Consider the following 27464-nt stretch of genomic DNA (forward strand, 5'->3'; position numbering starts at 1 on the left):
ACAAGTTGGTAAAGCAAAGAGATGCAGAAATCAATGCATGAGAAATAAGCATTCTGTCAACAAAATATGTCAAATATTGATCATAATGTTTACTGTAGCACATGCATAAGCTCGGGACAGAAAAATGCATGGTTGTTTAGAGAAACCTGTGAACATTAAAGACACCTTAAAAATTGCAAAATCAAGCCATATTATTCCAAAGATATAAGAACGACCAAGCTAATTCCTGATAAACAAGGCGCGATCTTTAGACAATGGCAAACACGGAGGAACACGACCATATTTGTCAATATATCCGTTACATATACCACGGACACCTGATTTTTGTAGGAAAAAAGTCTGAATCGGAGTAGGAGCTTTCATAAGCCATTTTACAAGAATAAGGAAGAATGAAATTTATGCACAATACATTTTAAACTATGGGAAAGAATTACAAACGAAAGTGTGTTAAAACTAGTGTCCTTAACAGAAAACCAATGAGGATTTCTACCAAGGGAATCAACTATAGATGCCACAGATTTGATCAGAATTATATGAGAAAATTTCAGAAGTAACAGGAAAACCACCTAGAGTTTAATGACCTTCAAAAAGTATTTACTGATTCCTATTGGAAATGATGTGGCAAGGTCTTCGTTCTCGAGAGCAACAATCATATCAGCCAAGGGAGGGGCAAACCGGAGAACAAAAACTAAGCACATTTGCTGCATATTCTCTCCCAGCACAGTCACATCACACTGATTTAATATTAAAGGTATCCTACTCACAGAAGTCAAAACTTGAAACTATCCCGTAACAGCGACATGAAGAGAGACACCAAAAGCAAAGCATCATTAAAATATGTGTTGGATGAACTGTAGACAGTCCTGATTAAATGCAGGGACATAAAGCATGCTTTCAGTGGTGAATAACATTTAAAACCAAACGAGAAACAAAACATTGCTGGGAAATGATCATTTAGAGATAAACGACCACTGACCATCGATGTGCTTGTTCGTAGTAATGCAATCTTATAACACAAGTTCATTCCCGAGTATAACAAGAAACAATAGATTCTGATTTGATTCCTGTGCTTATTAATGGAATCTTTAGAGAAAAATTTATGGCAATATTTGAGAATAGGATAGTTGATAATGTACCTCTAACGAAGCAGAAAAAATGAACATTGTTGGTATAGCCTAAATTACTCCAACTGTATTTAATGCTAGGTTTGTATAATGTAAATTATGACCCTCAGCCACAGAACATGCAATTTTACAAGAAACACAAACCTACGATGTGACACTCTATTCCCGAAGTTCAGTATGCATTGGCTGGAAGTCACACCGTGGCTGTCTCGGTATATGTCAGGGTACTAGCATCTCTATTATTAAAAGATTACAGAGTCTTGGGACTCTTCTTGGAGTATGTTAAGTGTGACCACAGGTAAAACACATGGAATTCAAAGAGAGGTGGATTTGATTCCTACTAAGACATCCTCTTCGCTGTAATACGTTGTTTTATCTTTCAATTCCAGACAAATTTAGTGACCATGTCTTTCTCGTGGGTAATAGCCATTCTTTGATTTTTTGTTTAAATTAGATATACTTTGATGCACAACAACACAATATGTTCTCCCACATTTTCCAAATAAATTTTTTTTGCTAGTTGCTTTACGTCGCACCGACACAGATATGTCTTATGGCAACGATGGGACAGGAAAGGGCTAGGAGTGGGAAGGAAGCGGCCATGCCCTTAATTAAGGCACAGCCCCAGCATATGCCTGGTGTGAAAATGGGAAACCACGGAAAACCATTTTCAGGGCTGCCGACAGAGGGGTTCGAACCTACTATCTCCGAATAAATTAGAAACAACAAAAACACTTTGAAAGTTGCATATAATCCATGATCTAATTTAGCTGTACACATAATTATGCAATTTTATAACGAGTAACACCATTTCTGAATCTGATCTATTACTCATTTATCAGCTTTATTGGCATCATGAGCTGCTAATATTATATTTATAACATACCAGTAGCAAATTCAGCATATAAAACCTCAATCAACTAAGAAGGGAAATGTTTAGTATAAGGCTGAAATACAAATGTAGAATATAATTACCCTCCATTGGCTTCATCTTTATCTGAGGACCAGTTCAATGTAGGTTTCTCTTGCGTTTCAATTCGATCAGCCTGAAAATCAAAGATTTACAAAACATTGCATGTTGACTTTCACAGTAATGTTAATCATTAGTTAAAAGATTTATTTACATGAATAAATTATATTACAATATCACTGAAGAGGTTTGGTTAAAAAAAAGACAGCAGAATGAAACTCTTTCTAAGTCTGTGCTTGTCTTTGTTTTACAGAAAACTTTTAGACATGAAATATAAACTGCCTTGTAATTTTGACCACTATGTACTGGAATACTTATGTACATAATCCCAACATTTCTTCATCCAATCTGAGGGGGTCTTTTTACCCTCCAGTACGAACTGGGACAACTCACTTTTTCTGTCTGAACACAACACTAAATGCTACTTGCTGTTGCTAAAAGTTGAAAGAGTAATGATGTTTAAGGTTCAATATTCTGGCATTTGTTTTAAAATAATTTCTTTAATGTATTCTTCTTCTTATTTTTTTAGAACAGACAAGATTAATTTTGCAAATGCAAAACACTTAACATTATATGCAAACACTTTTATTCTATTTCTAAAGAAAAAAGGATAAAACTATAAAATGTTCCCGCATCTTTGAAATTTTATATAGAAATTGGAACCATTCAGTCACACTAACGTATGCACAAACCTTCTCAGCGTCACCGCACTGTACTTAAAATTGGACCTCTGTAATAATGTCGTTAGTTTTAACAACCTGTGACAATAAAGTTTGGTGAATGAAGTCAGAACCGTCGAGCCGGGAACACTGGCGACACATAACGCTGCACCTGCGTAGCAGCAGGTTTTGACCACCTGCTCCCAACGTTCAGTTGAGCATCGTGTGTGTGCCATGTAAGACCTGTTTGACACAGTGCGCGTTTAGTGCATTGGTTCTGAACTGCAAACATGAACATGAACGACCAAAAGATCAATGTACAGTTTTATTTTAAGCTTGGCAAGACACCGAAAGAAACGCTGGCCATGCCCCTACGTGTTTATGAAGATCAAGCGCTGTCCTTGAAGTGTGTGTACGAGTGGTTCGCCCATTTTCGAGAAGGCCGGGAAAGTGTTTGCTTGGTGATGCTTGTTTTAAGGGGCCTAATATCGAAGGTCATCGGCCCAGGAAAGTGTTCCTGACAACCCCCGTAGCGGAAGACCGGCGACTGCCGTCAGTGACAAAAACACTGAGGTGAGGACATTAATCACAAACAATCGGCGATGAACTGTGCGCATGATAGCGGAGGAGCTGCAGATTAACCGTGAAACCGTGCGACAAGTCGTTACATAGAAGTTAGGGAAGAGGAAAACGTGTTCTCGTCTTGTGCCACATCACTTGACTGATGATCAGAAGCAGGCACGTTTAGAGGCTTCACAGGATTTTGTCGAAACGGTGGATGCGACACCAACTTTCTTGAACTGTATTGTCACTGAGGATGGGAGCTGGTGTCTCAGGTACGACCCTGAAATGAAGCAACAAAGCATGGAATGGTGTTCTCCGGGTTCCCTCATCAGAAAAAGGTCAGAGCCGAAAATTCACGCACCAAACTTGCTTTGAAAGAAAAGAAATTTCCCGACATCCAACGAAACGCGACGAGGCTTTTGAACACCATCCCAAAGGAAGCCTTCTTGGAAAGTTTCCAGGACATGTATCGCCGATCTCAGCAGTGCATAGTTATGGGAGGGGTCTATTTCGGAAGAACAGTAAGTCCACTCTGTCTTGCATTGTTCATCTATGTTGATAGTACAGGACTATTCATAGAACAGTTCATACTTTTGTGGTTTTCAGAGATGCCGAGCTGCCGAAATTTTAGTCACGCAGGAGATCTTTTACATGCCAGTAAATCTACAAACACAAGGCTGATGTATATGAGCACCTTCAAATACCACCGGATTAAGCCAGGATCGAAACTGCTCGGATCTCTGTAACCCAAATTAAGCATCACTGGGAATATTTTGCAAATACAAGCCTCAAATGTATCAACCTTAAGTTTCACAACTATTTATAGGATGTACATATGAAAAAAGAGAGACCTTAAGAACAACATGAAATGTAACTGAATAAGAACATCGTAATTAAAGGCATGTTAAGTGTTCAGACAAGTGGGATAGTAGTACAGACAAAGAATCAAATTTAGTGAAGCTAATGCACAGAGTAGAAAGTTTCAGTCAATAATATCTTGTACAAAGGAATCAATTTGCCAACAAGACAGACTTCGCTGTATGAGAGTGAATGATGAATGGAGTACACAGAGGTGCCAACCTTTGAAGTGGGTTATCAGTAATTCCCCCCACCACTACCACCACAACCTCAGAAAATGTTTGAATCAAATCCAAAACATGCTCCTTTCCCACTGATAATGACAAGCCCTTAGCCCTTCCTGACAGCAATATGTTCTAAAGTATATCATATTACACAGTACAATTCGTACATTACCCGTTAGTGATAATAAAACATTATTTGTAGCTGGTTTTGCACCCAGCAGCTGCTTTTCAGTGTAGGTTTACTTGAAGCATCCTTCCCCCTGTGATGATATTTTCTTCTTCTGGACCATACGCGATTCCAGTGTAGATGTGCTTAATGTAGGCCTAAACACTGTTTGATTTTTCTTAACAAACTGAAAACTACTTCCGAGAGACATTTACCGTGAGGTGCACTTAATACTGTACTGCAAACAAAACATTACCTTAAGGTTGTATAGTGAAAAAGAGTAGAGTAGAGCTCCTTCATTCACAATGTTTTCATTCCTTCCCTGAAGGAGGGGGGCGCCCTCCTCGACTGTAACGCCGTCTCTCAAGCCGGGAGATGCTCGGAGAATGTGAGGGGTTTGCCGGCAGTGGCCTATACTACGGATTGTCCCGGCATTCGCCTTAGTGCAGGAGAATGGAAAAACCAGAAAACCATTCTCAGGACAACCGACGGTGTGGACCAGCTGTGAGGTCCAGCCCTATCTCGTCTCCCAAATACAGAGGCGTAGAGCACGGTAGAGCCGTGGCCACCCCTTCTCTGCTTGGTTGGCTGGTCAGAGTGCAGAGTTGTTGAACCACGGGCCAGCCGTGGCCACTTGTGGGCCGAGACCCACTCTGCTTCTACCAACCTCCGAATGAAAATCACAACGTTCATGGGTAGCAAAAGGAACTGATGATCAAATAAGTTTAGATGCGAACTCAAATGCATTGAAACAAGGAGGATTGAGCAATAATGCTAGAAAGAATTGAACAAGTTCCTTCTTTTTCTTCTCAGAAAATTATCTTTGGGATAATGTCGCTTTTCCGTAATAATTCCCCCTTAGGCCGTAATCGTGAGACGAAGTCCGTAATAATTACGGACAATCCGTAATAGTTGACACCTTGGAGTACAATATATCTTATTCCTATACTGGACGTACGCAGCCGAGTTCTCAGCCTGAAGGCTGGTTGGATCTTCAACAGCTTCATCATCAGCAGCCATAGATGACCTAGGTGTCACTTAAGAAGTGTACAAGGGAAAATGAAGACCAAGATAGTTTCATGAAAGTAGTGATATTGACTGCCAGTAGAGGTGAGAACAATGACAGGAGGTTATTTGCAATGAGGAGATAATGGCTAAATTAGGAGTGAACTTTGTGGTTGAAGCCGTATGTTCTGCAAAAACTGTCTTTGGCAGCCAGGTTGTGTGAGGTGGATAGGAGAATAAAGGACCAAGCAACACAGATTAAGACAGAGGTATTCAAAGTTTTTGGTTGGCGTACCCCCAAAATAAAATTATTTTACTTTTCGTACCCCCGAAGTACGAATATACTGTGAGTATACAAATGATTGTTGCTGGATGCCAAATAACTATAATCATCTTCCACAGCTCATCTCGGTTGCTCAGGGTCCCTCCACACACTGAGGCAGGATAGATTTGCGGCTGGGGATGTACGTTTGCATGCCCTTACTGATACCACGGGATTTTCCTCAGCAACACTGCAAGCCTTTGGAGAAACGTGGTTTTCTCGTGAGTGGAAATTACAAGGTTTTCATTCTCTACCAACGATATTAGTATAATTATTAATGCAACAATTACCACTGTACCGCTTACTGAAGAAAAAATTGAAGTGAATGAGTGGATTCAAAAAAAGTTTAAAAAGAGCAATGCTACTTAAGGCGACACTCCGGAGAAAATTAGGCCTCTATATTTTTACTTAATGCATGGATTTGTATGAAAATTTGTGGAAATGTCATCTACATAAAAGTAGAGATCACGAAAATTTCATTCATATACAGTTAATAGCTTTTCAGATTTTTTTAGATAAAAAATCTAATTCCATTTTTTGCAAGAATTTTAATTAACATCTATATATATAAAAGAGTTTTGTCTGTACACTGTTCAGAATTTAAAAAGGATGGCATTTCTGTATCGTCATGTCCACAGTAACAAAGAAATACACTTTTTAATTTTCCGCAATTTCTGTCTGTATCTATGTACATGCATCACGAGAAAACGGCTGAAGAGAATTTAATGAAAATCGGTATACAAAGTCGGGGAATAAGTCGCTACAATCTAGGCCATAAATAATTATATTCATGCTGAGCGAAATGATAATTTAGGGGAAGGACTAAAATTCTCAAATATTTATATAAGTGGCCTATCTTAAAATAGGCATGCAAAGTCAAAAAGTAAGTCGCTATAATACAGCCCATAAATTAATTGTATTCAGGCTGAGTGAAATGGTAGCTTAGGGGAAGGCCTAAAATATAATTCTCAAATAATGATATTAGAAGAGAATTTAATGAAAATCGGCATGCAAAGTTGGAGAATGTGTCACTATAATCTAGGCCATAAATAATTTTATTTACGCTGAGTGAAATGGTAGTTTAGGGGAATGCCTACAATTTAATCCTCAAATATTTGTTATTAGTGTTTGTGTCAATAAATACGCCATTTTAATGTTATATAGTATTAAATTTCCTATCATTTATGTGTTGTACAATGTTACCATACTGGCTATGATCAGAGATATTCCTGAATTTGAATTTTTGTTACCAAGTCCACATCAGCGCCGAGTCACAAGAAAATGGGTAAACAGAATTTAATGAAAATCGGTATGTAAAATAGGAGAATAAGGAACTACAGTCTACGGTATAAATATTTTTATAAGGCGCCCTAATATCACAGAGTCAAAAGAAAACTATATGCAAAGGCCTACACTACAATATACAGTAGAAAAGCTCATAAAATTGATCAACAATAACATTTCATTGAGCATTGTTTGTTATGTGCTTTGTGTTTTTTGTTGCCACCCTTCTTCGATAGATAGGATTAGTGCTGCATACCGAGTATTTTTTTAGAAAATGGCACAGATAGGTCTTTTGGCGACGATGGGATAGAAAAGGGCTAGGAGGGTGAGAGAAGCGGCCTTGGCCTTAATTAAGGTACAGCCCCAGCATTTGCCAGGTGTGAAAATGGGAAACCACGGAATATCATCTTCAGGGCTGCCGACAATGGGGTTCGAATCCACTATCACCCGGATGCACGCCCCTAACCACACGGCTAACTCGCCCAGTCGTACCAGCCTGCCTGAATATTGGCGGAAAGTAGCTGGGGAGTTAGATAACTTTCTTCTTTAGCATGCCATTCCTCTGGTTCATTAATTTTCTGATACTACTGGTACGTAACACACTGGTTCATCATAGCATTCGAGCTATTCAGTCCCTGCTCTGAGGCAGTGATAGGAATGAGCAGTGTGCATATTTAACGGAATAATGGCAGAGGAATGTTCACGGCAGTCTGCGGCCTGGTCATTCCAGCTCTGGAACTTTGGACTGTTAGATTGGAACCGTAGCACTGTTTATTAAAAGTGAGAAAATGTGCAGTTCATTTGATCTTGTATATGATATCATTGCTTTTAATCGTTACATTCCTACTGACATTTTTGTAATGACCTATGTTGACTTCAGTTAGGAAAAACACGAAGTCAGTCTTTCTGAGAATCCCATAGCGAAGCACGGGTACATCAGCTAGTACTCATATTTATGTTATTAGTGGTCCTATTGTTAATACTACATAACTAAAGTTATATAGTATTAAATTTTCGAAACTTATGCCTTATACATTGTTACCGTACCGCCTATGATCACAGAGATATTCGTGAATTTGGATATTTGTTACGAAGTCCATACTAGCGCCGTGTCACGAGAAAATGGTTAAACAGAATTTAACGAAAATCGGTAAGTTAAGTCGGAGAATAAGAACTACAGTCTACGCTATAAATAATTTTTTCAGGCGCCCTAATATCATAGTCGAAAAAAAACTAAATGTGAAAGCCTACAGTATAGAAAGCTCATAAAATTGAACAATAACATTACATTGACCATTGTTTGTTGTGATGTGCTTTGTGTCTTCTGTTGCCACTCATCTCCGACAGATAGGATTACTGCTGCGCACAGAGTATTTTTTAAATTTGCTTTAAGTCGCACCGACCCAGACAGATCTTATAGCGACGATGGGATAGGAAAGGGCTAGGAGTGTGAAGGAAGCGGCCTTGGTCTTAATTAAGATACAGCCCCAGCATTCGCCTGGTGTAAAAATGGGAAACCACGGAATACCATCTTCAGGGCTGCCGACAGTCTGGTTCGAACCCACTATCCCCTGGATGCAAGCTCACAGCTGCACGCCCTGTACCACACTGCTAACACGCCAAGTCGTACCAAGTGTAACAGCCTGCCTGAATATTGGCGGGAAGTAGTTGGGGAGTTAGATAACTTTCTTCTTTAGCATGCCATTCCTCTGGTTCATAAATTCTCTGATACTACTGGTACATAACACACTGGTTCATCATAGCATTCCAGCTAATCAATCCCTACTCTGAGGCACTGATTGGAATGAGCAGTGTGCATATTTAACGGAATAATGTCAGAGGAGTGTTCACAGCTGTCTGTGGCCTGGTCATTCCAGCTCTGGAACTTTGCACTGTTAGATCAGCACCATAGTACTGTCGTTAAAAGTGAGAAAATGTACAGTTTCTCATTTGATCGAGTATTTCATATGATAGCATTGCTTTTAATCACTACAATTCCTACTGATGATATTGTAATGGCCTATGTTGACTTCAGTTAGTAAAAACCACAAAGTTAGTCTTTCTGAGAATCCCGTAGCGAAGCACGGGTACATCAGCTAGTGTTAATGTAAATTTGTAATTAGGTAGATAATAGGTCTTTTAAAAGCACAGCATATTGATTTTTCTGTATATAATATATATAAGGAGACATTTCGTACCAAAGGTTGTGTTATTTTTATGTTCTAAAATTTAGGGCTTAAAAATCTCTACTACTTGAAAAAATTCTACAATCAAAAATTCCATATACAGTTTTCTTAATATAGCTGTGATACATATACCATACAAATTTTGTAACAATTGGCTGAATATTAAGGGAGAAAAATGGGATTTAAGTGTAAAAATTACAACTGGCGGGAAAATTAAATCAAAGTTCAAGTAATGTTTTCTTCCTGATTCATTATCTAAAAGCCACCAGAATCAAACGTTTTTCTTTCCCTTCTTTTCTTAGCAGCTTCTGAACAAATACTGGTAACTCTAGAAGCTTGTATCTTCTTCTCCAAAGAACAGAAAATGATTCCCCTGCATTTTGTTTTTCACAATGCTACCTTTCCTGAGTCCAAGTTATGGGGATTGTAGTTTCTGTCATGATTGTTGGGTATAGGTGCAGGACTTACATGGCTTGAAGTTGATGCGATACTTTCCTGATGAGAACAATCTGATTCTGATAACATTTCATGATCTTTTGTCCCCGATTTCTTCAATGGAGACGCCTGTCCGGTAATAGCTGATCCCCATCTCTTTCCTATCAAAAGTTCAGCTTAGCTAAGGCTGATTTACGTTTACGCATATCGTTTATTCCCTTGAATACAAGCTATCAATTATTACAGCACACTGTCTTTCACTGATATGCAACTACAAGACGTTACTTGCGCGCGTACTTCCCAAAAGTAAACAGACTGGCTACCACCACAGAACCCACAAAAAAGATTAAACATACAAGAATAATAAAACTTAATAGTTATCGGCACTATTGTAGTACCATCAGGAATACCAATACAAGCATAAAATGTCGCTCAATGACAGCTGAGTACTGAAATATTAGTCTGTAACAAGCTTTATAAACACATTCAGAAATATGGTAGATCTTACACCTTGAGTCTGTATAAATATATCAGAAGGGGGAGGAGGGCTTTTGGTCAATCCCATGGATGCGTAACTGCAAAGAACAGGCATATTTGATTGAATAGAAACATGATAATGACATTACCTAACAAAGTAGTTCAGCAGATGCCATGCCCAATTCTGCTGTGTGCAGACTGGCAAACAAAGCATTATTAAAGTGATGAATTGTTTAAATTCAATGAAATAACTTTGTGACAAGAAAGAAGAAAATCCTTTCAATTTCAGTCATAGAAAAAATGACCAAAATATTGATTTTTATCTCCAGAGTGTTGCCTTAAGTAAGCATTTTTACATGCCTAGTAAAACCGACACGCATTTTTGAATGAATGGTTTGGAAAGGGGACTGTGTAGTTGTAGACAAAAACACTAATTCAAAACAAGATTTAATTGAAAATGAGCAGGCTCAACTCTTTCCTGAACTGCTCACCGAAAACAGCTAGGAGCTACGATAATTTTACGTACCCCTTGAGACGACCCCACGTACCCCTAGTGGTACGCGCTCTACACTTTGAATACCACTGGACTAGGAGACAAAGAGGACTTTTTTAAAGTTTCAAGGGAAAGGGTATGGTAGAAGAGGCCGCAGCACTAGTTGCAATTATATTGTCCAAGAGATATTTAGTTTTCACAGATATTTGCAGAATTAAGGTTGAAAGGCATAACAGTCTATAATGAAGACAAGTACAGTACATGTAAGCTATTCTTGCACTATTTTGAAGGGTATCAAAACTAGTGGCACTCAAAATAACACTCTAAAAAGCAGAAATGCAAAGTGAAAAGCTTTTGTTTGACAATAGGATACAATAAAAAAGTCATCCATGAAAAAAGTAACTAAGGGAAGCCAGTGATCTCCCCAGAAACTTTCATTCAGCCAAGTGGCAGGAACTAGTAGCCGGGCAGGGAATTCTACTTAAAATGAATATGATAAAATCTCAATTTATCCCCCTCAGGGTATTAACAATAATATCAGCCAGGTCAACATTAACTGCAAATTTGAACTATTTTAGTGTTATCACAAACAAGACATAAGAGTATTTTGAACTAGTGTTCTACTGTTCGTTCATAATCATGCAACTCTAAGGGGTTTATCAATCGGTTGCTGTGGAGTGCCATACGGGTTTCTAACATCACACTGAATCGAGTGCTCGTATGCGATTCCACGTTAATCCATACACCGCTTGCGCACGACACTACGCGATAGTCAACCTAAAAATTTAAAACCTGATGCAATTGATGGAATTTTACTGACAATGATGAAGATTATTAAATACACAGTTTTACAGTATTTACATTTTAATTTGGAGCACCCAACAACTCAAATATGTATTAATGTTATGTAACTAGCATATGTCTAGGTTATGTTAGCTGGGCTATGTTAGCTATGTTAGCTAACATTTCTGTTAGGAGGAGCACCAGGATGTTGTAAATGCACCTACCCATTAAAAAGGTCCTAGAGAGAACACTGGTAGCAATAACAGAAAGATAACATAACTTTGACAATTTTTTCATGAAAATAATCAATGTAAATAATAAAACAAATTTTTCACAATTTAACATGCTTTTTCCTTTGAAAATTCAAGTGATCCATTAATTTTTGCTGGTAAGTGTATATAAAGCAGAAACAAGAAAATAATACAACACCAAAAAACAAAAACAACAACATTTCTGTTAGGAGGAGCATCAGGATGTTGTAAATGCACCTACATTTTTAATTTTCTGTAACAATTGTAATTAATGTGGTCCATGTCTCAAAAATTTCTATAATTTGAAGAAGTAATTACTTACAAGCAGTCTACTGCATAGTACATGTAACTGGACTTCATTTGTTCTCTGGGGATATATTTTATTTACACTTTTTTTTTGCTACGGGCTTCACGTCGCACCGACACAGATAGGTCTTATGGCGGCGATGGGATAGGAAAGGCCTAGGAGTTGTAAGGAAGCGGCCGTGGCCTTAATTAAGGAACAGCCCCAGCATTTGCCTGGTGTGAAAATGGGAAACCACGGAAAACCATCTTCAGGGCTGCCGACAGTGGGGTTTGAATCCACTATCTCCCGGATGCAAGCTCACAGCTACACAGTTTTTCAGAGGACGGTAAACACCAAAACATATCTGAGTTGATTCAAGCTATTCTTCGTACGAGAAGGTCTCGTGTGAAATGGGAAAGTACGGAAAACCATCTTCAAGCTGCGGAGAGTGGAATTCGAACTCACCACCTCCCGAATGCAAGCCTACAGGTACACGACCCCAACTGCACGGCTAACTCACTCGGTTACAAAAAATGTACAGATGAATTTTTAAAATTCAACTATGTTGCACTTAAGCGCTGCTTGTAATTATCGTAAAACCAAATGAATGAGAGGCGATGGCTATATCATGGTATTATACAAGAAGTCCAAGAGAAGTAAATATCTGAGAAAACTTAGGATCCATGGAGACACAATAAACTAAATTGTATTTCTTGGAAACGGTGTAGTGCATTATAGCTGCTTTAGAGTTTAATTTAATTACTTTCCGATTTTGCGCTGCCAGTAAGATAAAGCACACCAGACAAAAATATCGTAATTGAAGTAGGCCTACATGATTAAGGTATGTATGTATGTATGTATGTTGGGTATTCAGCCTGAAGGCTGGTTTGATCCTCTGCAGCTCCGCCAACAGCTGACATAAATAGCCTAGGCGTCACTGAAGAGGCGTACTATAGTTCATTCCACGTTAAGAAAACACTATTGCTCTTATGACAACAGCGTTGCCATATCGAACGGCTCTGCTCAACACCATCACAGGAAAACGGTGGCACATAAATTTGTGAAATTCAGTATTGCAAGTTCTAGATAAAAAGAGGAATACACTTAGCTGCAAATTATTTTTATGAACTGAAGGGGATGGGGGAGGAGGGGGTGTTTACAGGGGCTATTTTTGGTTTGTACGGAATCAAAGGTAAACTGCGGCAGATAAAAGACCTCACCATTGAAGTGTAAGGCAAATTGGGGGGAAAAGAGACAAATAATATTTTTTATGGGATCGATGGGCGAGGGATGCATTTGATAAATTCCCCAGGCAACGCGGGGTACTATTGTGCTGTCGTATCGCTAAAAAAAAAAAAAAAAACAGTAAAACTTACATGCGGTTGTAAAAAGAAAGTGGTAAAATTAATATGCGCTTAAGAAAGAACAACTAAATAACAAAACCAAGCACAAATAAAACACACAGCAATTTTTTTTATCAGTACAACTTATGCCATGACGTATCGCTGCACACCACAACACCAAAATCTTCAAAAACAACTTCTGTACGGTATGAAAATAATAGAAAACACACAAATACTATACACTCAACACAAGACAAGTACTCACTGATTTAAAGCCTAAAACACTTACGCAACAAATAAATACTGTAGACGACTTCACTATAGAACTAAGCTGCCGGCGGTTCACAGATTGAGGGACTACACGATGCTTGTACTTAGAAAGAAAATGAAGAAAGGCAACGAAGCGATTGCTGTTCCTGCCATTGTGCTTCCTTCCTACGAATATATTTATGAAAAAGGAAATGTTATGTAGTTATTTTAATAACTCACGGGCAAAAATGCCTCATCCTTTTTATCTGTCTTCATAACACATTACAAAGCACAGTATAATACCCCTTAATCGCAAGGAATTATGGGTGTCTCAGAGGGGGTGTGCTCACTCCTTGTAGGTCCGTAAGAGCAATACTGTTTTCTTAACTTGGAATGAGCTATAGGGAAATGAGGAGTGAGGTAGTTTCCCGTTGCTTTCCTCACTGAGCCAGCCATTGCTATTACATACCAGTCTGCCAAGCCCACTGAAATGCACGCACCAACCGACCCTATGTGCGATATTTTCACATCATTCATAACAGGGACTGGCTGCATAAGGAATGGTATTACTAGCATCACTCACACCTCAGTCACTTTCATATTGTCAAAGCCAAGGATGAGACAGACAGGTCGGTAACAGAGGAGAAATTTAAAATTTGGTATAGACAGACTTCATTACGATTAGGCAGAGATTCAGAAACCAGCTGTTGGATTGTAAATCTTTCCAAGGAGCAGATGTGGAGTCTGATAACTTGTTGGTCATGAAATGCCATCTGAAGTTGAAGAATTTGAAGAAAGGAAGGAATGCAAGGAGATGGTATCTACACAGGCTGAAATAATAGAGCGTGAGGGAATATTTCAAGAACATGTTGCACAAGGACTAAATGAAAAAGCTAAAGGAAACATAATACAGGAAGAATGGATGGAATGATCAAGCCTAGTGTGCCATATTACAAACAAAAATATAACCTAAGACAAACTGAAGTTATCTGGTTGCTAATAGGTGTTCATGTGACCATTCCAGGTATTTTCAAGAATGTCTGCATAAAGCTGGGCATCCCGACTAGTACTTTCAAAGACATAGCAAAATCAATGATAATGGGGCCATTGCCATTCTACGTCATCACTTTTATACAGTCCTCAGGATTGATATCTATACGCTCTTTGGTTCTCCTTTTTTGTTTTTTAACTTCACTGTTTAATCAAATATCCATTATATGTTACCTGAAAAAAATCAATGTAATTTCCATATGAAAATTTAGTAATTTATTTCCCAACTGATTTGCTGCCTGGTTACGATAAAGCATACCAGACAAAAATATCCTAATTGAAATACACGATTAAGGATGTTGGAAATTAGAACAGTTTATGCTTTGTTACTGGAGGGCAGAATAGGTGATTAACCTATTTGTTCTTAGATAGGTGCATATATTTGCTTCAAAAACCTCTATGGATGCCACTGTAATGCGTTCTTTGCAGTTACTATTACATTCTATGGTTCATAAACCCAAGTTTATGTTATCTCCAATATCATTATAAATTCCTTCAGGTTATAGGAGCAGATCAACGCAGATGATCCTCAATATTAGTGTAACTAGGATCTGGTAATGGTATTTAATGACACTGTGATATCTGCTATATAAATGTGAAATATAATAAGGGTCACGTTGGTACAATGATGGATAATACAAACCATCAGCAGCAGGCATCTGTACCTCAAGTAAGCTTAATAACTCAAAACAATGGACTGCCACCAACTGAAAGGTTAGTTGGTAGAGAACTATAATACCTGAAAATTTGCGACGGAAACATACCTCGAGCATCAGGATTTGTGTAGAGGGAACTGAACAAAAAATAAGAAAGATTCGGTAAGCGCGAGCTGTTTTAATGCTAGACCCTATGCTTTAAGCACACGTTCAAGATACTACTGCAAAAGACGTATGGGACAAACTTACATCATTACTTGAAGATTTGGGTCTCACACGATGAGTAAGTTTATTAGGAAAACTTTTAGTACGCAGTTAAACAATTATAACTCTACAACAGAAAAATATATAAATACTATTATAATAACAGCTCAAATCATACGATTTTGGTTTGAAAGTTAGCGACTAATGAGTTCGTACATTTTTACTTGCGTGTTTACCAGAGGAATATGACCAATGACCATGTGAACAGAAAGCTCAGGCAGACCGATAACGGGTGACTCGATCAAGGTGAAACTTCTGCAAGGTGTATAAGTTAACTGCTCCCAGATTACACAAGGGAAACACTGAATCGGCCTTTCCTGGTAATGCAAAAAGCAGAGGGAATTATAAATCGAAAGGACCTCGTTATCAGTGTTGTGGTTATGGACACACAAAATCTCTATGTAAGAAACCAACCAAATATCAAATGGAAACAAGGCAAGGAAGTTTTCCAAAAGAAGTCAGATAAATCAAATGCATTCTGCAATGTTTTATCAACAGGTGACATTAATCCTAAAGATTGGTATTTTAATTCTGGGGCTTCAATGCACAACTAAACACAAAGACTGGTTGCAGGCAAAGAATTCACCTGCAAATTAAAAAAAATGAGCTGTCAGTAAAAGGCATTGGTAAAGTGAATCTGCATGTTGACAGATGGCAAACAGATTTGAACAAAGTGAACAAAGTGTTACACGTTGCAGACATATCAACAAATTTGCCTGCAGTAAGAATAGCGCAACGTGATCACGCAGTTGTATTTGATGCGAAGGGATGCAATTCCTTTTGATTTCGTAGGAGACTTACTCGCACGGGGAACTCTGACCAAGGCAATGTACCGATTAGAACATCCAAAAATCCATACAAATGCAGTATCAACTAGTTCAACGGCACAATTATGGCATCGCACATTAGGACATCTGAACCTTGAAAGCATGAAGCTAAAGGAAAGCAGCAGCACATCATACAAATCTGTGGGCACACGAGTTAATCAGTTACTGAAGCTCGTACATGTCATTTGTGTGGTCCTATGGAGACAATCACAATTGGAGGATCACATTTTTAAACCTTCATATATGATTATTCCAAAATGGCATCCGTTTATTTTCTAGAAACAAAAAACTAAGTTAAAGATACATTTTTTTTAAATTCAATAAGTTTGCAGAGAGGCAGGTAGAAAATTGGACTGAATATGTTAACCGTAAACTACAAGAACTTCAGGCAATGGAATTCACCATCAACTTACTGTGCCATGCACTCCACAACAGAACAGAGTTGCAGAAAGAGTAGAACTCTGGTTGAATAAGCTTTATGTTTATTGTTCAATACGGACCTTGGTAAAGAATACTGGGCAGAAACAGTTTTGACGGCAACCTATGACTATAATCAGTCACCAACAAAAGGTTTAAAGAAGCAAATGACTCCCCAAGAAGCTTGGACAGGACTTAGCCAAGATTATTTCACCTAACTCACTGGCATATCTTGCCGCCCACCAGGCGCCGCGCGTGCAGTGACCTGGCAAGCGGTCTACTGAGAGGTAAGCTTTCTGCAACTAGTTCAAGCCTTTTGTCCACAGATGGCATGACATGCAATATACTGTCTAAGATGAGAATCTGCTCTCTCTCTCGAAGTTGGAATGAATATCATAGATTGCATCACGCAATCGCTCTCCAAGTAGGGCGATTACCCACTTGATAATCAGCAGAAATGGCCAGTCCTAGTACATATTGCATTACAAGGAATAAAATCGAACATATATTATGGGATAGTAAGAGAGAATTGTGTAGTGACGTAATTTTGGAAAGTTATACATTATATTTTATTTACTAACAATGAAAGTTACAGCAGCATAAAAAAAAATTTCATGCGAGTGATGATGCGTTTGAAGGTGATGTTGATAATTAAGTCCAACCTGCCAACAAGAAAACAAAGGAAGATGGCTGGGAATGGAGTAAAACAGGTAATAAACCTTCCAAATATGGTTTTATATGAAATTCTAGAATAAAATCCATCATAAACAGGACCCTCCCTCCAGAACCTTCCCCTCTAGACATTTCTCAACACGTGGTTCACAATTCTTTATGAGATGAGATAGCTACTGAAAGAAACTGTTTTGCCAATCACTTATTCACAGAAAAAAATCCCATCTCACCCTGTATGAGTTCACTGGGCACATTTCAGAAGGTTGATAACCCCAAAGCAGGCCGTGACTGTGTTGAAAGCAAGACCGGCAAGAAAAGTGCAATGAGATAGGAGTGTGCAAAGTATTTGGTGGCTTTTCGTTTCCCGGAGTGTTATAGGGCATTTCACACCATTAAAAGCTTTCAGATTGTTCTTCTGGATGCTGCACTTAATCGCATCAAACAATGGCAGGAAAAAAATTCAGTATATTGTGGATTACATGTATAAATCTTAGTAGTGTAAAACTGTACCTTATACGTGAAAAAATGGTATACATGCGCATGCTCCGTACATTAAAAATAATATGTCAATGGGTTAAGTGTTTGGAAGTATTGCTATGGCTCACCGATAGGGAAATCTTCAAATTCATTCTTTATTAACCAGTGATGATTATGAAGCAGAAGAGAAAGAAGAAACAAATCATGATGATTATGAAGCTGAAGAAGAGGAATCAAAATATGGAAGCCATTCTGATTGTGAACCAACACAAATGAATGTAGTTCACAAGTATGACAGAGAATTAGAACAAATGCCAACCTCCGGAAGAAACTTGAAGATTATGTATTATACCAAGCCATCGTTCAAATGTCAGATCCTCAAACAAAAGAGGCACTTTCTCAACCACACGGCAAATACTGGCTCAATGAAAGAAGAAATGAAATCTCTAAAGGAGAATCATTCTTGGAACTCGTGGTCATTCCTAAAGGAAGAAGAGTTCTTGAATCCAAATGCGTAATAAAGATAGTGGCAAAGATGAAAACCTGCATTATAAAGCTCATTTAGTTGTCAAAGGATGTGCCAAAAAAAAGGGTATAGACCAGAGGTGCTCAGCTGGGCACTCGTTGAGGCTAACCCAGTGCGGCCGGGCTGGCCTGACAAATGCGGGCCGCTTACATAGCATGCATATGTCTCAATGAAGCGATAGAGCAAACACACTCGGCATGGAAGTGAAGCAGTGTCGTTCGATTGTGATTACAAAGGTCTCCTACACTACTCAACAAAATGTTGAGATTTGGGTACAGTATTAAAAATTGAAATGAAATGGCGTATGGCTTTTAGTGCTGAGATGTGTCTGAGGACTTCGTCTTGCCAGGTGCAGGTCTTTGATTTGACGCTTGTAGGCAACCTGCGTGTCGTGATGAGGTTGAAATGAGAAAGACGAGACATACACCCAGTCCCCGTACCAGAGGAATTAACCAATTATGGTTAAAATTCCTGACCCTGCCGGGATCGAACCGGAGACCCCTGTGACCAAAGGCCAACACGCTAACCATTTAGCCATGGAGCCAGAAAAATGGTATAATGGCAAGAAAACTGACCTTTGCAACATATTCCAGTTAGATTTATACTGTGCTTAATATAATCAATCTAATTTTTCTTGTATTGAAACATTCAAATGAAACAGACACGTTATAATTTTTGTGCTACAATTTACAAAGACACAGGGTTATAGCTAACGGGCAGAGCCCGGATTATATCTATTGTACCAGGAAAGCCTAGGTCCTGGTCCATAGTTATCAAAAGAAATGTTGTTCCAGCATATAAGATCCGTCCGACGTATGAACATCTAAGTAAAAGAATGTTCCAGTATGTACCAGACTCCACGAGTGCGCTAGGCGGAGTCAAGTGACGTCGCCTATCATTCAAAGCTCACCTCCCCTAGAGATATTTCTCGAAAATATCTTTCTTTTCACAAGTTTTCAACGCCTGAACCAATTTTAATGGAACAAACGCTAAATTGTAGCGGACGTCATAAAAATTAATCTCTGTAAATTTCAAATTAATTCATCCCATGGTTGCTGAGTTACAATGATTTAAAATCGAACAGAAATTACGCACTCACGGTCACATGGCCGAGAGAAACTACCCCTCCCAGCGCCAGCTATATATGCCACTGGGTCAAGGTTAACAGGTGGTTGTGTTGAGTTGAGTTCAGTTCATTGCAAGCAGTCCAGTCTAGCAGTGTAGTATGTGTATGAGTAAGAGAGAGGGGAGACTGGCCCTCGCATAGTATGTTCGTGCAGTCTCGAAGACGGTACTTTCCGTCGTGTTTCGCGGAGACGAAATTACGGGATAGTAAATTGCCATCGTACTTGAAAAAGGACGTCGCACCGTAAGTAGTCTATTGTGCCGCGACTATGATATGATTTACAGACATTTCGAAGTATAACACGTACGAAATCAGTGAAGTTCGAAGTTATATATTGGACATTCACAAACTAGAACATGACGTATGGACTTAATTAATTTCACACAATATTAAATTACCAACAGAAACTGTCGTGTACAGTAACTCTAACTACTCTAGAACTTATTTTCTAACATAGCACATCCTTGGACTGTCTCTCTTTATTTATGTGCCATATTAGGACATGACGTGTTACAGTGATAAACTTAGTGAAAGTTAAGAACTTTTTCTAAAATAATATAGTTCTATCAACATTAGAGAATCAGTGTTATCTGTCAGGATAACGATTCAAAGACTGTGGTCAGAGACGGTAATGAGAAATATTACGTATTTGCACTGTGTTGGACGTTCTCAGTGACGATTTAAAATAGTGGTTTTTTTTGCAACAAGGACTGTGATCATTCAATTGACGTCCTAAAATGAACATACGAATTGGACTGTGTTTAACAGTGAACGATAGCATCGTTTAATACTACTTGCATGTTCCGTGTGTTAAAATCATGTCCACGAGCAGCAGAAATCTTGAGAAAATTCTACAAGATCCAGCTACCTTCAACATCATTTCATCTATGACGTCAACGTGGTTTCTTCGTGGAACTTCAAGTTCGAGTCATCATCCGCACCCGCGGAATGTTCCAGATTCTCATCAGTATTTGTAAGCCAAATTTTCTTTAATAAGTGAGTAGTCACAAACTGACTGACTTTTTTTTTTTCTTACCAATCTTGAACAGTGGTTTACCCAGTGCTGCGTGTGACGATACTTCGTAATTTTCCATCATTACTCAAAATTCATCTTTTAATGATAAATCTATTTTCAAAATCTATTTCACATAAGAAAGACTTTAGGAGTTTCAAGTGTTCTATGTTTCAAGGCTAACAAACTGAGAAACTCTCAACAGAAGTTCAAATTCTTATTTTCAATTAAGTGTGTTCATGTCATGTCATAATACTTAGAAAGACTTTAGGTGAAAAACTGACACTTTGTGTTTTCGCAAAAGACTATAGGATCTGTGAGATTTATTTATTTTCACAAATTCCACTCAAGAAGATTTACGTTAACCTTCTTGATTTCAACATATTATTTGAATCCTATATCAACATTGTAGGGTGGTGAATTAATTAACATTATTAATAAATTGTTTGAAAAAGGTATAACCATCTGTTATTCGCCCTGCGAATCTATCCTGCTCTGTACCGGCTCCAAAAACCAACTTTCACTACCTGAGATCCTTCTCATGCCTTACACCCCGAACTTTTACTGGTACACTATATAAAATAAAGAGTTTTGTCTGTATATTGCTCAGAATTTGAAAAGAATGGTATTTCTGTATCAGTCATATCCACAGTAACAAGGAAATGCACTTTTTACTTTTCCGTAATTTCTGTCTGCCTGTCTGTATGTATGTACACGCATCACGAGAAAACGGCTGAAGAGAATTTAATGAAAATCGGTATGTCAAGTTGGGGGATGAACCACTACAATCTAGGCTTTAAATTTTTTGTTCATGCTGAGTGAAATGGTAGTTTAGGGGAAGGCCTGAAATTATATTCTCAAATATTTATATTATTATTATTGGTCCTATCGATAAATATTACATAACAAAGGTTATATAAAAGTGAATTTCCGATCATTTATATCTTATAAATTTTTACCATACCAGCTATGATAACAGAGATATTCGTGAATTTGTATTTTTGATGCTAAGCCCGTATCAACGCCGAGCCACGAGAAAATGGGTGAACAGAATTTAATGAAAATCGGTATACAGAGTCGGGGAATAAGAAAATACAGTACAGTCTAAGCTATAAACAATTTTATTCACCCAGGATGAAATTGTAGTTTAGGGGAAGGCATCAAATATTTAATTTTTAAGTACCTATGTTATTGGTCCTATCGAAAAGTACTACATAAGAAAAGTTACAGAGAATACAATTTCCGATCATTTTGTTTTATTCAGTTTTACCGTACCGACTATAAGAGTAGTATTTCAGAGTCCGAAGAAAACTGTAGGGCCTACAATATCGAAAGCTCTTAAAATTGATCAACAATAACATTATATTGACCATTGTCTGTTGTGATGTTCTTTGCCTCTTATGCTGCCACTGACCTCTGATAGATGGGATTACTGCTGCGTAATTAAATATTGGTAGGGAATAGCTGGGGAGTTACAAAACTTCCTTCTTTAGCAAGCCATTCCTCTGGTTCATACATTTCCTGATACTAGTTCATCATAGTATTCCAGCTATTCGATCCCTACTCTGACGCGCTGTTTTGAATGAGCAGTGTGCACATTTAAGGCAAAGGCTCACTTAGCAGCACCACCAGCAGCAGCAGCAGTAGTAGTAGTAGTAGTATGACCTGGTCTAGAATTACAATTTAGGCCTATTCCAAATTATAACACCACAATTCACTAAATAACTTAAAATTCAAGCCTGAAAAGAGCTATTTCTTAAGAAAAGCTTCTTCCTCTTTACTTTTATGAAATTATACATTCATTTTATTCCAAATTAGCAGTGAAGAGGGGGCTTCTCCTCTGGCTTGGAGGAAGAATTTGCCTCCAAGTCAGATAGCTCTTTCCGCTACCAGCGTAGTGAATTGAGATTTTCCGATTCATTGGGTACTTCTGGGAAACAGATTAGCAAAAGAGCATAGATTTTTGCCTGGGACTCTTCACTATTCGACCCTCACCCCCACCCCCAAAAAAAGAAGAGTTTTCAAGGATCACGGCTCTCTGTGGCTTGGTCATTACAGCTCTGGAACTTTGGACTGTTAGATCAGCAGCGTAGTTCTGTTCGTTAAAAGTGAGAAAATGTGCGGTTTTTCATTTGATCGAGTATTTCATATGATAACATTGCTTTTAATCGTGTCATTCCCACAGACGTCATTGTAATGACCTATGTTCATTTCAATTGGGAAAACTACTCAGGTCTTTCTGAGGATGTAAATAGGCGGGTGGTAATTGAGTATCTACAAATTATAATGAAAACTCTCCAACTTGATTGTGATTGATAGTAGGCAAGCGGGCCTACCGTTACAATGAAAATTTCCTAACCCAGTCTTCATATGAGAAGAGACGTTTGGTAACTTCCCCGTCGTGTTTCTAATAATAATAATGTTATTTGATTTACGTCCCACTAACTACTTTTACGGTCTTTGGAGACGCCGAGGTGCCGGAATTTAGTCCCGCAGGAGTTGTTTCACGTGCCAGTAAATCTACCGACACGAGGCTGTCGTATTTGAGCACCTTCAAATACCACCGGACTGAGCCAGGATCGAACCTGCCAAGCTGGGGTCAGAAGGCCAGCACCTTAACCGTCTGAGGCACTCAGCCCGGCGTCGCGTTTCTAGGGTGACGTTAAGAGCTATGCAATTTAATACAATCTTGCTCACAACATGCACACTACTTAACCTAGAATTCTGTACACAATGTAGAATTCCATAGAGAAGCACGGGTACATCAGCTAGTGTAATATAAAAATGAGAAATATGTACATAAATATGTAGCTAAAAATCACAAAATATGTAGTTAAATGTGTTATAAATAAAAAATATGTAACTTAATATCTAAGCTTTATTTGATGTATTCTTGTACACAGAAAAGGAAACAAAACTGGAAAAGTTAAAAGTGCAGAAGTTATTCAACCTCTAAATTTCATTTGGAAGCACAATTAATAACTAAATAGTTTTCCAAATTTTCTGCGGTCATCGAATGCCTTATGTCGGTTAAGATGTCCTTATGTATAGAAAAAATACCTTTCAATTTCACATGAAGTAACTGGCGCGTATTTTAAATTGCCCGGCAAAGAAATATTTAATTGTAGACTTGATCAAGCAAGGAAGGTCCTTATTAAGAGAGAAGAAATTTGATCTCATCAAACACATATTATGCTTATTAGGAAAATGTTCCCGAAGACTTTTGTGTGGACTGTATCCCTTTATAGAAGTGAATGGAATAACCTACGATGAAAGAGAAAGCGCTTTTGATATATGGCATTAAACCGAGGACTGGCGAAGGGATCATATAAGAAGAGTCACTAAATCTGAGAAGAGAACAATGTGATAAAGTTTGTGCAAGAGAAGATTGACAGACACAGCTCGAGACACCCTAGACTTGCACCGCCGTCCACATAGCTAAGGGATGCGATTCTTTGACAGAATAAGTCACTTTAAATTATTAGATTATTTTAAATCATTTTAGATGATAGAGATGTACAGGCTTTAAAAACTTTTTTCAAGTGTTTAATTAAAAAACTTAAATCGATGTAAAATACGTGAAAAAAAGAATTGTTTTTTTCCAAATGCGCTATAGCCCTATCCTTCAAAATATTTTAAATATGTATTATTCATCAAAATATTTATTATGCATCAAAATATGTAATTTTAAACTCCTGGAATAAATGTCCTTTAGTGTGATTCGCCGACATTATAGTTTTTCTTGTAGCTACCTACATGGGAACAATATATTTAATTACATATAATCCATGCTCTAGTTATAGCGTACAAGCTACGATTTACAATTCCTTGGATGGGAATGACAGTACTGTATTTTCATTAAAAAAGTAAAATTTCTGTTATTCATTCAGCGAAACGTAATATATTTATATAATTCAACAAGTTTCGTGCTTGATTTTTCAGTGTTGTAGTGTTATGCGACTTTCCCAGTTTATTGAATTTCTATAAATAGTACGTACTAAAAACTTATCAGGCGTCCGATGATAATAGCTAGCCTCTAAATGGCAAGGGAGTTTCATTACGAGTGAGGACATAGATATTTACCATCCAAGATTAAAGTACAACAACATCAACAACAATGTAAATTTGTAATTCAATTACGTATAGTACAAAAGTACGAGGTTGTTGGCCTAACTATTGTATCCGGTCGAAATACATTAACTGCAATGAACATAACTCATTTCCTACAAAAAGTGAAAATGACCTGGATATCTGCCCTTTTCCTTTCATTATTTTCTGCATCTCTTTCAAACTCTGGTATCGCCGCAGTGATCGAGAATGACTGCGAGAACTTCGCTCAACCTTCACGGCCTGCGATGTAACCACGTCACTGTGTCTGAAGAGCATACGCTCATCGCCTGCCTGCCCGCTTACAGTGCTGTGTGCCCGTGGGACAAAATGTCCAGCTTGAGCACCTCTGATATAGACTGAGGATACCTATGCACCAGTAATATGGCAATCTTCAATTTGCTACCTCTTAGGATGAGCTGTAAGATATGATCTACATATTGATCACATGGATGTTGTCACTGCTTTTCTTCATGGAGATCTATCAGAAGAAATCTACATGCGACAACTGAAGGGATTTATCAAACAAGGTGGTAAAGAGGTGTGTCAAAAATACAATTTGGCCTTGAAGCAATTGGATTTTGTAGAGGTCCAAAGCAGATCCCTGCATCTTCATAAGGAGAGCGGAACGTAAGATTGTCGTAATTGGGGTTTATGTAGATCTGTTAATTTTGCAAACGACATTCAGATGAAAAATGACACCAAAGAAAACTTGACGACGAAATTAAGAATGAAAGAGGTGAGGCTTAAAAAAAAAAAAGTCTCGGATTTAGGTTTACTCGTGATAGGAAGAGTGGAAAACTGGATCGATCAGTCAACATACATCAAAGAAGTAATCTGAAAATTTGGCATGAACGACGGCAATGCAGCTTCTACTCCGTTAGACAGAGGTCAGAAATTGACCAGAAAGATATGTCTCCCAATAATGCAGAGGAAATCAAGAGATTATGAAGGTTTCCGTTCCCTATCAGGAAGCATATTATACACATGTCAAAGAACAAGACCTGAGATTACTTATGACATAAGTCATGTCAGCCAATTTAACAGCAACCCAGGCAAGGCTAACTGGACATCAGTCAAGCAAATTTTGCAGTACTTAAAGGGAACACTAAGAGTAAAATTTGAATATTCAAAAATCCTGCAGAAGACATAAGCAGACATTGCGACGCAGATTGGGGAAACGAGGAAGATAGATGTTCCATGGAAGGTTATGTATTGTATATGTGTTGTACAGCCCTGGCATGAAAATGGGAAACCACGGAAAACCATCTTCAGGGCTGCCGACAGTGGGGCTCAAACCCACTATCTCCCGATTACTGGGTACTGGCCGCACTTAAGCGACTGCAGCTATTGAGGAGCTCGGTTTGTGATAAATTAAGACGCATATCAGTAGTATTAATGTTCATAAGGACTACTTAATTTCATCTCATAAAAATACCGGTATTGTATATATTGTGTGACGTACCGGCACATAAGATTACCTGAATTGCAAGAAGCTACCATAATTTCAGCACTTCACGGTTCAGGGGTTTCGTTCTGAAGTTCTTGAAGCCTGATCGGAAATATCCTTCGCGTGATTGTACAGAATCGGTTTTACGAACTTTGTTAATATTACTTGACCTAGTCTTTCCTGCTCACAACAACCAACACAGTGAAAGCTTTGCAGGAATTTGGCACAACATAGACAATTTGCTTCTTTAGAAGATTTGTTTTTCTGAAGTAACGCAAAGAGCATGTGAATTTTAAAATGTTTCTTAGGAAATACACAAACGTTCTTGATGGATACAGAGCTCTAATTAGGTGCGGACTATCAATGGTGGCTAATGATAGTTCTTGTAGGCAGGTTTCACAGTGTGTATGCTCCCCAGCCACTCTTACCAAATAGCCAGCTATGATTGCCAGGGAGACAAGCTCCTAAATGAAAATTTTTACAATTCTTTACAATTTCGTTCACTTTTTGGGGAAGTTCAGTTACCTTACAACATTTTTATTTTTTCATTACCGGTATCCTACTTCTCAATTTAAGGATTGTTTTTCTTAACCTGATATTTAATTTTCTCATCAATATATATTTTTTGATTTAACACAGCAACTAGCCTTTCTTTGACTAAGAAACAAGACTTGTACTCCTTTTTCCTTTGTGGCTGATGTACAACAGTTATTTGCGGAAGATATGACATGTTCATTGTTATCAGAATCGGAAATTTTACTAAATATTGATGGCAATGAGTCATTTCTGGGAGCTGGATCCTTTCTGCGTTTGACACTTTTCTGTTTGTGAACAGAATACACATTAAAAACAGAGGAAAATATACTGGGAAGAATTAATTTGAATGATGTGCTTACAATGGAATCGGATGTATTAAAATGCAAGCTACACACTTGGAAATAATTGTTAGGTACCAGTACCCAAGGAGATCCTTTTGCTAGTTGCTTTACGTCGCACCGACACAGATAGGTCTTATGGCAACGATGGGACAGGGAAGGGCTAGGAATGGGAAGGAAGCGGCCATGGCCTTAATTAAGGGACAGCCCCTGCATTTGCATGGTGTGAAAATAGGAAACCACGGAAAACCATTGTCAGGGCTGCCGACAGTGGGGTTCGAACCTACTATCTCCCGAATACTGGCCGCACTTAAGCGACTGCAGCT

The 27464-nt window shown here is 38.2% G+C and overlaps 1 protein-coding gene across 1 annotated transcript in view; it reads right to left on the minus strand.

Annotated features, from left to right (window-relative positions):
- Window positions 1-27464, minus strand: part of Cyt-b5 (Cytochrome b5) — a 43818-nt gene that overhangs the window by 14647 nt on the left and 1707 nt on the right. Inside the window, exon 3 of the mRNA XM_067136628.2 lies at window positions 2100-2170. Coding sequence (XP_066992729.1) covers window positions 2100-2170 — 71 coding nt within the window. The remainder of the gene's footprint in view (window positions 1-2099; window positions 2171-27464) is intronic.

This window comes from Anabrus simplex, chromosome 1, assembly GCF_040414725.1.
Source record: "Anabrus simplex isolate iqAnaSimp1 chromosome 1, ASM4041472v1, whole genome shotgun sequence".
NCBI lineage: Eukaryota > Metazoa > Arthropoda > Insecta > Orthoptera > Tettigoniidae > Anabrus > Anabrus simplex.